The sequence below is a fragment of the Triplophysa rosa genome, linkage group LG19, assembly GCF_024868665.1.
Source record: "Triplophysa rosa linkage group LG19, Trosa_1v2, whole genome shotgun sequence".
Taxonomy (NCBI): Eukaryota; Metazoa; Chordata; class Actinopteri; order Cypriniformes; family Nemacheilidae; genus Triplophysa; species Triplophysa rosa.
In genome coordinates this window covers 3,988,900-4,003,244 of record NC_079908.1, presented here as the reverse complement: position 1 = coordinate 4,003,244, position 14,345 = coordinate 3,988,900, and the positions used below count along the sequence as shown (strand labels likewise).

General features: G+C 43.5%; 1 protein-coding gene across 2 annotated transcripts in view; it reads right to left on the bottom strand.

The window, feature by feature from the left end:
• mpp1 (MAGUK p55 scaffold protein 1) overlaps positions 1-14,345 on the bottom strand; it is a 38,503-nt gene that overhangs the window by 11,472 nt on the left and 12,686 nt on the right. The window contains exons 1-4 of one of the 2 annotated variants that reach the window (XM_057359581.1): positions 5,484-5,994; positions 1,572-1,700; positions 1,180-1,258; positions 1,000-1,085 (exon numbers count right to left, since the gene is read on the bottom strand). In XM_057359581.1, the coding sequence (XP_057215564.1) occupies positions 1,000-1,085; positions 1,180-1,258; positions 1,572-1,700; positions 5,484-5,507 (318 nt within the window). In that variant the 5' untranslated portion in view covers positions 5,508-5,994. Of the gene's footprint in view, positions 1-999; positions 1,086-1,179; positions 1,259-1,571; positions 1,701-5,483; positions 5,995-14,345 lie in introns of those variants that run through there. The other variant, XM_057359580.1, reaches the window with a different exon arrangement.

Genomic DNA, 14,345 nt, shown 5'->3' with positions numbered 1-14,345 from the left:
CAAGGAAAACAAATGATATCAAACAGAATAATTATACTTGCATAAGATATAAGATGCATTAAGATACATTATATTATTACAGTACATTAGCACTATAAAATGCAAATACAATTATAGTTATATTCATTGTGAAATGAAAAAAAAGGTTAGTAATAAACTATTAATCATTATATTAATTATAATACAATGATATGTGAAATTATATGCCTATGTGAAAATTGGCATATGTAGTAGCTAGATACAGATTTTTCATCTAATTATATTTTTGGGTCACTCTCACAAAGAAATGATTAGGCCATTTGCAAACACAAAAATATAATATCAATCGTTTTGCAAAGTGAAAATAAAGCATTATTTACAACTCTTAACATGTACAGTATGTAACATTTATACTTTTTGTATTACGTTTGTGACAGTTAAGCACATTCTTATTCCCACACTGTAAGCAAATCACATAAATGGTGTAAAACAAAATCATGGACACTATCTTAGCTATACAGTAAACAGTGTACATTAGGGGTGTAACAATATACCGAAGTATCGCATAACGCAATACAAAGACATTAAGATATGTATCGTAGAGCTATTACGTTGCATATCATAAAGCTATGGCAATATATTTTAAACTGAAATATATTTTTATGTTAAAATTCAGTTTTATTTTTCTGTGATAGATCTATTTCGTTTTTATTAGTTAACATAAAGATGGTTGAAATAAACCCTTAATGCTGTCAATTCTTTTACAAAATAACAAATGTTACAAAACATTGGAACAATCTGTCATTTGAGTGTCAGTTTCTCATTTCTCATTTTGATAAACGTCATGATGCAATGGTAAACCCAGTATCGTTTATCATATCGAATCGTGAACTGAGCGTATTGTTACACCCCTAGTGTACATTGGAGTTTTACATTTAAAAATGAGGTTAAGTTAGTAGCATTGCTATTTGTACTTCAACATAACAAATAGGTTGCGACCAGAATGACAGTAAAACTCACCAGAATCTTCTGCAGCTGATCTACACTTTGATTGGAGACGCTTTTGCCATTGATTTCAGCGATTTCATCTCCTTCATGTAAAGAACCTGTCCGAAAATCATTTCAATAGCGGTTATCAATTTAGCTGTATGTACAAAACAGAATATTCACAAAAAAGCTCTACAAAGAAATCCACTGTACCTTGTCTGTGTATCATGCCACCGTGTAAAATTCTTGCCACCGTACACCTCTGTTTTTCATTTAGTTTAAGAGTTACACCCTACACAGACACAAAACGCATGTAGTGTTTCAATGACATTATATTTGAGATGTTCAGGGACAAGTAAATCATTGACATGTATTTCATTTCAAAACAAGGTTATATTTTATATTCTGTCGTCATACTTTGACAGTTTAGCTATAGGAACACGACTGTCATATAATGAATTCCAGACAACTATGAATATATTAAATGTCCAAATGAAATGTTTCAAAACTATTCACTGATAAATGTGCACAATTCACATTTGCATCAAAACAGATTCTGCTTTTAAAACATGTATACTGTATTATGTAGGAATAAATGACAATACCAGTGGTTCAGAAGGGTTCTTCTCAAAAGCCACCTCTCGCATCTTGGTTGTCTCTTTGCCGTTGACGTGCCCTGCTCTGCCGTTGGTGTAGATGTTCTGCCCTTTACTGTCATATGTCTGCATGGCGGCCTGGGAATGCAAACGTTAAACACATTAAATTCAGTATTACAGCCTTTCAGATCCCAATAATTAGCATTGTCTTAATAAGGGCCGAATTCTAACCAACCATACATTCACAAGTAATACAGTTTAAAAACGTTTTTACAAATGATCTCTTTATCTAGGCTTAAAAAAATAAAGAAAATAAAAAGAAAATAAAGAAAATAAAGAAATGGTGGTGGAGGAGGAGAATCAGACATCTGTTCTGGGTTAACCATTAAACGTGCACATTTGAACACTTCATTAAATTCGTCAATGCTGGTAAATGGAGCCAGATACAACTTACAAGGTTGGCATGGTTAAGTTGTCTGATGAGCCTTGTTTTTAAAGAACTTACGCAACATGATTAAATAAACCTTTAGTATTGTTAATTAGGCCGTATAGAACTGTCTAATGCATACATTTGTATAAGGGAAGAGTGAATCTTAAAGAGTGGTTTTCACACTGCACGCGACAGAGTGAATAAAAACAGTGAATCAATCGTACTGCAAGAAAGCGTTGGTTTTTTTCGTCCTTGTGTCGATTTTTTTCCCTGTCTCCCTGCGATGAAACTCACCGTCCAATTAGATTTGAACTTTTTAACAGTGAGAGAAATACAGTTTCCTGCATTAGTTAATTTAAAAATTAGGACATTTTTTACTTTAGCTAGTACAACTAATAATGGCTAATAATTACGTATGAGCATCTTATCCTTGAATCAAAATGTAGACATTATGTACTCACTTTTATGTCATTATGTCACCCCTTTCTGGGATTTGTACAACATAAGGGTGAGTAAATAATGAGAAACCCACCATTTTTGTCTGCTAACCCTTCAAGTTGAAGGCTAACAAACCGGTTTGTGGACACCAGCCCTAATACATCAAACATGACAGTTCGTCGCCTTGGAATTATAAGGTTTGGCGGTCTGAGTAGTTTTGAGATATTGAGCTTTAAAGTTTTTGCATTTCACATAGCAAAAAGGAGGAACAAATCTCTTTTATACATGAAATAGACAGAGTCCCTAAATGTATTCCAAATGTACAATATCAACATTTTCTGAAATTTGTAAATGGGTTTTTTTTGGAACAGGTCAAACGCAGATAGAACCTTCTGGCTATGAAAAATCACTTTCTGTTTAGAATTACAAGGTTCTATCTGCAAAACATTCATTAAAGCAATACATGTTCAAGCAACACAAACAATTTACTTATAAAAAATAAACGTTTATTTTAAAGTTATTTTAAAATAACTTTTGTTAAAACATGAAATTAGTGTATAATAATGTGTGAAAAAGGTCCATATACGTGGTTTTTATGACACTTATTTCATATTTTAGGATGCTTTTTTCTTGTTCAAGTTAAGCATAAAAGGCTGTGCTAATTGTTGTATCGATGTTTTATCCACTGAAGGTGGGACAGATCAAATAACTTTTTAGAGATGAGTATGGCTGAAATAACATAATAATGTTTATTATTGTAATCAAGACTCTTGACATTGTTGACTATTTGGCATTAACTGCATTATGAGAGTCTATGTAAACACAGTTATTAGGAAGCTAGCGCTGCTGGCTAGTGTTTTGTCTTTAACCTACTAAGACCCGAGCTTTGGTTTGGCTTGCATTTTAGATTTCTTCTAGCTATTTGGGGTTAGGAGGAACCAATAAATATAATAACCAAATATTATATTTGAACATGAAGCTCTTTTTGAAAAAGAACGATGTCCACACATGTGGACAATCGTTCTGTATCCACAGAAAACAGTCAAGACACCATTGTGTAATAAAGTACAAATCTATTTTATTAACAGCCTGAGTACACTGGGGGAAGTGTGGGAATGCTGTGGGTACACTGGGGGAAGTGTGGGCTGTGTGTGGGCATGCTGTGGGTACAATGGGGAAGTGTGGGTACACTGTGGGCATGCTGTGGGTACACTGCTGGAATACTGTGGGTGCACTGTGGGAATGCTGAGGGTACACTGGGGGAAGTGTGGGAATGCTGTGGGTACACTGGGGGAAATGTGGGAATGCTGTGGGTACACTGGGGGAAGTGTGGGCTAGGTGTGGGTACACTGGGGGAAGTGTAGGCTGTGTGTGGGCATGCTGTGGGTACACTGTGGGAAGTGTGGGCTAGGGATGGGCGATATTATATCGTTTGCGATATACCGGTAGAAATTCCCCACACGATAGGAATTAGTCTTCCCGCGATATAAACGATAAATTCTAGTTGATGACGTATTTCTTTGTGAGACCCATTCACAGCTCATATGTGAAGCGAAAATGGGTATAGCGGAGGGCGGACGTGAAGCTGAGAAAGAGTTTGCACTAAAAGACTAACTCTAAATCTCGTTTAGGTTGGCACTGTAGATGCATCAGAGTTCATGTTTAGTTTCACTTTCGTTTTATTTAATTTGTTTGTTAAGTATTCGTTGATAGTCATAATACGTTACACCACAACATTTAGTTTGGCTAAAAGTATTTATTTAAACATTCGTTAGATGTTATGCGCGCGTGTGCAAATTGTTTAATATGACTTCTTGCCTGTTATATACAGGATGAACGGAGTGTCCCGTGCGCAGCTCGCGCCCACATGTGCTTTCATAACGACACAGCGTGCACAGCACTGCTGCCTGCGAGTTTGTATTTACGTTATTTTAAATACGTTTATGAGCGTATAAAAGCATGAATTATTTAATTAGATTTCCTTTCTCCGCATTTTTCTGTTCTCTTTCTGTAGCGCGAGTCAAAGACAGATTCAGTGTATGTTGCTGTGAGAAGAGAAGGTTCACACACTTCAAGAGAGAGTGATTGACAGCGTGATGCGATCGATCGTTTCCACCCAACAATAGAATATATACAGTTTTAGGTATGACATGGTGTGTTTACTGAGCTTTAGTTCATTTAACTTTTCTTTACTACAACCTTTTGAAGTCTCACTATTATATTTTATATTTACAAAAATACTGTAGGTATATTTTAGGAGCTGTTTGATTTGGGGTAAGTTTTACTTTTTGATAATATTTGTTTTTCTGAGGGTCTCGACTACATGCAGCTACTATCACTTGACGCAAAAAATAGCAGTGGATGGCGTTATGGATATATCGTCATTTTTATCGTTATCGCAACAAATACCAGGAATTATCGTGATAAGAGTTTTAGGGCCATATCGCCCATCCCTAGTGTGGGCTGTGTGTGGGCATGCTGTGGGTACACTGGGGGAAGTGTGGGCATGCTGTGGGTACACTGGGGGAAGTGTGGGCATGATGTGGGTACACTGGGGGAAGTGTGGGCTGGGTGTGGGTATACTGGGGGCAGTGTGGGCAGTGTGTGCGCATGCTGTGGGTACACTTGGGTAAGTGTGGGAATGCTGTGGGTACACTGGGGGGAAGTGTGGGAATGCTGTGGGTACACCGGGGGAAATGTGGGCACCCCGGGGGAAATGTGGGCTGGGTGTGGGTACACTTGGTAAAGTGTGGGCAAAGTGTGGGCTTGGCCCCATGGTACTGCTTGCAGTCATTGTGTAAATTGATGTTTTCAAACAAATTCTTCCCAAACTACGTTTTCAAAGTTATTTAAAAACAGTTATTTTTTAATACATTTTTACATTTTCAATTTAGCAAAGTCCCATTGTCCACATGTGTGGACATCAAGTTTAGAGGCATAGTACATCTTTACTGTTGCAAAAATGTGTCAAATTTGCATGCCATATTAATCATACAACACTACTATGCATAACTTAACAAGAAGCAACAATGACATTTTATTACATTTTTTACCTTTTGGACGTTTTGGGCTGCCATAGCTGCCTTTATTTTTCAGATGTGTTCGCCGCCATCTTGAAATTTTTATGTAAAGTGTTTTTCTCTTCTGACACCACCAGATGGCAGTGTAAAGGTCCATGTTTGTGAATAACAGGTTCCAGTTACACAGAATTAAGTATTGTCCTGCACACAACCAAAAATGTGATGTCCACACATGTGGACGCCAGGTCGTAGGAGGATAAATATAAAAAATTAATCTACTCAACAAAACCTAAAACAAAACATAAAATACTGTCATTTGAGCTGCTCTGACTGACAAGAGTATCAATAAAACAGACTTGAGGTTTATTTAAAACATTGTTTTGTTTCCTCAGATATTCAAGTCACTGAGTCATATATACAAGTCACTGAGGAGTCCGGTCACATGACAAAGAAAGCTGATCCTGATTGGTCCTCTTGTGTGCATTCAAAGTGCTGATTGGCTGTTGCAGATAGAACCTTATAGCACCAAATTATAATTCGGTTTTGTAGATAGAACCTTTTTGTTTTCTTAAAAAAAGACATTTGAAAAAACAAACATGGCATAATGTAAATAAGTTGTCACAGAACAAGAATATGTGAATAACTCAATTTTGACCAAAATGTCAGATACAACCTTATAATTCTAAGGCGACGAGTTATCTCAGGAATCTCAGCAAAATCCGTTTTTTGTCACTGATTTCAGACACACAGCTGTTGCTGTGAAGGACAACTTCAATCATTTCAGACACGCTGTAAAAAAATGCCAGATTTCACTTTTACAACCTCATAAACAGGGATTTGTAAAGAGGTTTTTGTAAAGAGGTGCATGCATCATCAGAGCTCAGGACAAAGATTACAACACTCTTATGACACGCATGGCATGACTGGGACTTTGCAGCGTTCAGCTTGAAAACGTGATTTATGACGAGTTGACGTCAGGTTTTGATGACCGGCACAATCTAGTGTCAGCCAGATATTGTGATGATGCGTGTTGTTTTATTGTGTTGTGAAATCCACTGTGTTTATAACCCCATAAAGACGTCAACTGGACCGGCATGTACTGTATCTATTTAACACAAGATTAGTTCATTTAAAGGGATAGTTTACCCAAAAATAAAAATTATGTCATAATTTACTCAGCCTCGAGTTGCTTCAAATCTGTGTAAATTTCTTTGTTCTGGTGAACACAAAGAAATTAGGGAGAATGCATGTAACCAAACAGTTCTTGGCCACCACTGACTATCATAGTAAGAAAAAGGACAATGGTAGTCAAAAGTGCCCCAGAACTCTTTGCTTTCCTACATTCTTCAAAATATCTTCTTTCAACAGAACAAAGAAATTTACAAAGAAAACGGTTTGGTTACAAGCACTCTTATAGTTATGGCAGGTTGCTCTTAAGGAAAAAGTTAATTGTAACTTTCACAAAACTAAATATTTTGTCCTTATCCGAAACAACCAAGAGCAAAACAGTAAGCTGGAAAAACAACTTATTATACTGTAAATCCTCAAAAATTCAATCAGATTAACACTTTTACACATGCATACACGTTTGTAGTGCAAAAATGTGGCCTGCCTAGTCACGGTGAGGTACAAGCATACATATTCATCCTGAAGAGAAACAATGCTCAACTTTTCATTATATAGTTCTTAAAATGGGGTATATTATTATTTTAGAAATAATTTGATCAAATAAAAAATTACTCATTCTCAGTTTGACTGTACAGTAAATTGTAGTTCTTTAGGAAATATTCCTGTAAAACTTTCACATTTATTAGTTAGGAAGATGCATAACATCCACTTAAAATCAGCATTTTAGCAAAAAAAAATATTATTGTATTTTATATATTTGTATTTATAGTTACAATTTTAATTTAAAGTATAATCAAATTGACAATACAAGTCATAAGTTGCTTTTGAAAAAAGTGCTTCACTTTTTTGATAAGTTGTTGCCACACTTTTTGATCACATTATTTTTAATTGAACCAATGACATGGTGTTAGTGTCATGCTCTCCCAGTTCAGCTACAGGAACACATTACATATCGAGTATTCTGCTGTGATGGAATAAAATGTTAAAAGCAACAGATTTATCTCTTAAATTAGTGGGTGTGGCTAACACGTGACAGGCAGCACTCCTGCACGTGAGATCGAGTGTATTCAAAGAAACATTCAGAAATTGAATCACACAGATCCTACAGATCAAACTAATCTTGAGCAAGAGGAGGATCTTATTATGAAGGTGTAACATCCTTGGTGTGGACATGATTTGGTTTCTATATTTACATACATACCGTTTGTCACAATATCATGATATATATTTGTTAAAGTGAAATATAATTTTACTCATAGCGTCAAACAGGTTTTGGGTCATACCGCCCACCCCAAGTAAATATAAGTACAGTATGAGTCAGGTAAATGGCTAATTCATAAAAACGAATCTTGTCTGTTATGTCCGGTAAAACCACATCTCAAGATATCCAGGTCATAATTAAGCACCAACATTTAGCTTATTGCCTACACCATAATACCAAAATATCTCTGTGCGAACAGGAAGAATAACAAAGTCAAGTGCTTTGGATTTCAGGATGTATAGTGTGTGCTAGTGAAAAGTGAAGTGAGAGTGACAGGTAGGGTAAAAGGGTCCATTAGTGTAAGAAATGAGATGACAAGACAAACTAAGAGTTCCTGCTCTGGGAAAAATCGCATTAAGTAAATCCAATCACACAGAGTGCTTTAATGTTTCCTGATCTTATGGATTCTCTGCAGAAAGCCACTTAGACACCAATACGACTGATAATCCTATAAAACGCCTGTTCGCTCAATTGTGTTTGTGTCTGGTAGATCAGAGTTAGACGTACAGGAAGTAATATCACATACAATACAACCTAAACTTCCTAAATACAGTCAAGAGTCACATATTATAGACGGAGGGATATAGAGTAACTGTCGGTATCAGTGTCTGCAGTGGGTACATATAGATTTATTAATATGAAGTGATTATTAAGAATTTATTTAATTATATTTTGTGTGTTTTACTCAAATTTAAAAGAGTGCCCCATCCACATACATTGGAGTAAATTGATAAAAATCTAATTTTACAGAAAACCCTCAACATTTTAACAATTAGACAATAATTTGACAATTATTTTGTTATGTTACTCTAAAGTGTTAGATCGGTGATATACACAGTAATCGTTTTTTAGACTCTATTTTTCGGTTAAGTGAATAGGAAATTGAATACTATTCGTATTCTTTTTACAGGCAGGAGAGGGGTGGGTTTTGTGAAGACGAATTCAGACCTTATGTTCTTTTATGTAGCATAAATGCTCAATTTATGGGACCTGTAAGAAAGCTGAGACTGAGCTTTCATAAGATATAAGTCGAGTTTTGTGCTCCAAAAACATATAGATTTGATGATGTGGGACCTGTGAGTCCATGGGGGGTGGTAGAGTTTAGGAGATTATAGGATTAGTTCACCTTCAAAATGAAACTTCTGTCATCATTTATCACCCTCTTGTCATTTCAAACCTGTTTGACTTTCTTTCCGCAGAACACAAAAGAAGAAATTTGAAGAATGATGTTAACAGCCCCCATTCACTTGCATTGGTTTTGTGTCCAAACAATAGGTGAATGGGGGGCTGTGCTGTTCTGTTACTGACATTCTTCAAAATATCTTCTTTTGTGTTCTGCAGAAGAAGGAAAGTCATACAGGTTTGAAATGCCAAGAGGGTGAGTAAATGATGACAGAATTTTCATTTTGAAGGTGAACTACTCCTTTAATGTGCGCATGTATGAATGAGAAAATATATATATTAAACTGTTGTTCTGTTGTCTACATAGTAACAGACTACTTGGATACTACCGTTCTATGATACAGAAAAATGAACTGTTCCTTTAAGACGTAAACCACACATTCATTTCAGTAGCAGAACCACTTGAAATCTTGTGTAATAAGCCAGCTGACATCAAAGCCTGAAGACAATCAGCAAAATCTCCCGTGAACTCATTTCACACTGCTGACAAAGCCGCCTTCATTAGAGGGAAGTCACATGTCCATAGGAAACAGCCAAACATCCTGAGCAAAGGTTGCATGCCACGGTTGGGCTGATAAAACCCAAGTGCACGGGTCAGAGAGGTCCATGAGTGTCCAAACAAACACTTGTGAAATCAAAGTTTATTTTTCTATATATACATGAATCCTAAAATGCTTACCTGGTAATGGATATGTATACAGTATACTGCAGCTAAATAAGACAGTAATTGTGTTTTATTTAGATTTAACCTGCCTAGTATATACAGAACAAAACAGAACGTAACGTCTTGGTTACGGATGTAACCCGGTTCCCTGATGGAGGGAACGAGACGTTGTGTTGAACCGACAGAATGGGGTTTGTCTTGAGAACCTATCATCTTCTGAGTATTTATAAAAGGCCAATGAAAATTGGCGAATGAAATTTGCATCATTCATTCACCTTTGGTCTGAGGAGCCTAAAGCATCCTCCCCCGACCGCTGGGGTCGGCGGTCAGTGTTGTGGCATGAGGGACACAACGTCTCGTTCCCTCCATCAGGGAACCGAGGTTACATCCGTAACCAAGACGTTCCCTTTCTGTCGGTCTCTCGACGTTGTGTCGAACCGACAGAATGGGGTTCCTATGGAAAACGCCACAGCACTGAGCCGCGTCACAATCTCTGCGGAGCGACGTTGACTGGCCTGGGCGAGTCAGACGAACACGCTAGCGCGAAATTATGACCTTCCAGTGGAGAGGAAGGGGGACCCAGAGCTTTCCACAAAAAGTTGGGAAGCCCCCTAACGCCGGCCGTCACGGGCGGAGGCCTGATTCTCTAAATGGCGAGAAGCCGCCCGGCACCGTACGGGCCACTGGGTAAGCATTATTCCCCCCCGTGGGGGAAAAACGCTGCAGAGGCCACTACCTACCGTAGGGAGGAATTAGTGGAGACACCACATGGTCTCACCATCAGGGGAGAACTCATGGGAAGAATGTGCGGACTGCAGGAGTTAACCGCAAGGTGGGAGTCCACCTGGGGAGGTCATGGGTTGCCAAGGTGGGAACCATTCATGAGGATACATCAGACGGAACAGCCCACGGAGGGGGGGTTACCACGTCTGGAGCACTAGGTCCGGTTAGAGCTATGTGGGAGATAACTCAACTGTTCCCCGGCCTAAGGGGGCAGGGCTGCTCTGCCCAGCCTGTCCCCTGGAAGGGTGCTTAGTGATGGATGGAATGCCTGTTCTTTACCCGAGGGGAAAGAAGTGAGGCTGGATCGCCACTGCTCCCCCCGAAGGGGGAAGGGCTTCCGCAGGCGTACGCCCAACGGCTGCCGGTCCTACCTGTTGCCCTGCAGGACGCGGGCTGACACCGGTTCAACGCGGAGGTTGTAGAACCTCGCGAAGGTATTGGGCGTAGCCCAACCCGCAGCTCTGCAGATGTCTGCCAGAGAGGCGCCCTGAGCCAGTGCCCACGAGGAGGCGACACCCCGAGTGGAGTGCGCCTTAACTCCTAAGGGGCAGGGGCGATCTTGCGACCGGTATGCCAAGGATATGGCATCCACGATCCAGTGCGCCAGTCTCTGTTTGGAGACAGCTCTCCCCTTCTGCTGACCTCCAAAACAGACAAAGAGCTGCTCAGAGCTTCTGAAGCCCTGCGTGCGGTCCAAGTAGAGGCGCAGAGCGCGTACTGGACACAACACGGAAGGGGTTGGGTCTTCCTCCCCGGTGGGGAGCGCCTGCAAGTTCACCACCTGGTCCCGGAAGGGAGTGGTGGGAACCTTGGGCACGTAGCCGGGCCGTGGTCTCAGGATAACGTGAGAGTCTCCAGGCCCGAATTCTAGGCAACCCGAGGACACAGAGAATGCTTGTAGGTCCCCTACCCTCTTGAAGGAGGCGAGCGCTACCAGGAGGGCCGTCTTTATCGACAGGCGAGAAAGATCGGCCTCTCCTAGGGGCTCGAAGGGGGGCCTCTGGAGGCCCTCCAGGACCACTTCGAGGTCCCAAGAGGGTACGGGGCGCGGGCGAGGCGGATTGAACTGTCTCGCGCCCCTCAGGAACCTGGTGACCAGGTCGTGCTGTCCTAGAGACTTACCAGCAACTGGATCGTGATGTGCGGCTATAGCGGCAACATACACCTTCAGTGTGGAAGGGGAGAGGTTCTTCTCAAGTCTCTCCTGGAGAAAGGACAGTACGTACCTGATCGAGCATCTCTGTGGGTCTTCTCCGTGAGAAGAGCACCAGGACGAGAAGATGCGCCACTTGAAGGCATACAATCTCCTAGTGGCCGGGGCCCTAGCCTGTGTGAGGGTCTCTACCACCGCCAGGGGTAGGTCGCTCAGGATCTCCTCGTCCCGTCCAGGGGCCAGACATGGAGGTTCCAGAGGTCTTGCCTGGGATGCCAAAAAGTGCCCTTCCCCTGAGAAAGGAGGTCCTTCCTCAGGGGAATCGGCCAGGGGGGAGTTGTTGTCAGGTGCACCAGCTCTGAGAACCAAGTCCAGTTGGGCCAATAGGGCGCAACTAGTAGCACTTGATGCTCCTCTTCCCTGACCTTGCACAGGGTCTGTGCAATGAGGCTCACTGGGGGGAAGGCGTACTTCCTCTTGTCCCGCGGCCAGCTGTGCGCAAGGGCATCCGTACCGAGGGGACCGTCGGATAGGGAGTACCAAAGCGGACAATGGGTGGAGTCCGGGGAGGCAAACAGGTCCACCTGCGCCTGGCCGAACTGCTCCCATATGAGCTGAACCGCGTGAGGGTGGAGTCGCCACTCTCCGCGAGGTGACCACTGACGAGAGAGCCGGTCTGCTGTCTGGTTCAGGTCGCCCGGGATGTGTATGGCTCGCAGGGAGCTGATCACCTGCTGACTCCACAGGAGGAGGCGTCGGGCGAGTCGTGTTAGCTGCCGTGAACGAATGCCACCCTGGTGGTTGATATACGCCACGGCAGCTGTGCTGTCCGACCGGACCAGCACGTGCCTGCCCTGCACGAAGGGTTGGAACCTCTTCAGTGCAAGTAGCACAGCCCACAACTCTAGGCAGTTGATATGCCAATGCAGGCGGGGGCCTGTCCACCGCCCCGACACTGCGTGCCCGTTGCACACAGCACCCCAGCCCTGAAGGGAGGCATCCGTCGTTACCACGACGTGTCTTGACACCTGCCCTAGGGGGACCCCCTCCCGTAGGAAGGCCATAGACGACCAAGGGGTCAGGGTGCGCCGGCAGAAAGGCGTGATGACCATACGCCTGCTGCCGGTGTGCCACGCTCTTCAAGGAACTCGACTCTGTAGCCAGTGTTGGAGCGGTCGCATGTGCATCAACCCGAGGGGGACCACCCCCGCCGAGGATGCCATGTGCCACAGGAGCCTCTGAAATTGTTTCAGGGAGACCGCTGGCTGCCTGAAATGCTTCAGGCAGTGTAACACTGACCGGGCGCGCTCTGTAGTCAGTCGCGCTGTCATGGAGACGGAGTCGAGTTCCATACCGAGAAAGGAGATGCTCTGCGCGGGGGAGAGCTTGCTCTTTTCCCAGTTGACCTGTAGTCCCAACCGATCTAGGTGCCGGAGCACCAGGCCCCTGTGTGTACACAACAGATCTCGCGAGTGAGCCGAGATGAGCCAGTCGTCGAGATAGTTGAGTACCCGCACACCTTCTTCCCTGAGGGGAAGGAGGGCGGCTTCCATGACCTTCGTAAAGACCCGTGGAGACAGGGACAGACCGAAGGGGAGGACCCTGTACTGATATGCCCGTCCCTCGAATGCGAACCGCAGGAACGGCCGATGTCGAGGGAGGAACGAGACATGAAAGTATGCGTCCTTCAGGTCGATTGCCATGAACCAATCCTGACGCCTGACGGACGTTAGGATGCGCTTCTGCGTGACCATCCTGAAAGGCAGCTTGTGTAGGTGTCTGTTCAGAACATGCAGATCCAAGATAGGGTACAACCCTCCGCCTTTCTTGGGGACAATGAAGTACGGGCTGTAGAACCCGCTGAACATCTCGGCCGGTGGGACGGGCTCGATCGCTCCCTTCACCAGAAGGGAGGCGACCTCCGTCCGCAGTATGGGTGTATCTCTGCCTCTGACTGAGGTAAAAAGGACGCCCCAGAACTTGGGCAGACGTGTAGCGAACTGAATCGCGTAGCCGAGACGGATCGTCTTCCTCAGCCAGCCTGACAGTCTGGGAAGCTGAGCCCAAGCTCCCAGATACTGAGACAGGGGGACTAGAGGTTTGATCTGCTTCATCGCCCCCGCGGAGGGTGGTTTGATGGCTAGCAGTACGTATTCCTTGCCGGGGGAGGACCCCCGGGGAGGAGATCGGCTCTGCTGTTTTTCCTGCCTGGCGATTGTCCAGCTCAACGCACTGTCTGTCTGAGAGTGCTGAAGGCTGGTGTTTATACTCGACATTGCGCGTCGCCGTGACGCAACGTCGAGTTGCCGTCCACCGTCGACCAGAGGGTGGGAACGGCTGTGAAAACCCAGAGAGAGAGGAAGCTCTTTTTGTGAGGAAGTGGGCGCTGGCCCCCCAGGGGGGACCAGCTGATGGTAGGACGGGGCAGGAACCGTCCCTATCCGACCCAGCGATCGAGTGGCTGGAATCGGGCCCGGTGGTAGTCTCAATCTCCCTGGGGTCTCTCCGTCAGGGCCGCTTCTGCTTCCGCGACGGCTGCTGACGGGGAGGCGGTTTCCTCTTCGACGTCCTTTCCCGGGAGGCAGCCTGAGAAGGGGGCACTGGAGCCAGAACCTGAGTCGAAGAGGGCCGAGGCTGCTGGGAAGCAGATGCCGCTCGGGATCTTGAAGACCTGACGGCGGCCGAGTCACGGCGGGGCAGGATGTGTCTGATTGCCTCCGTCTG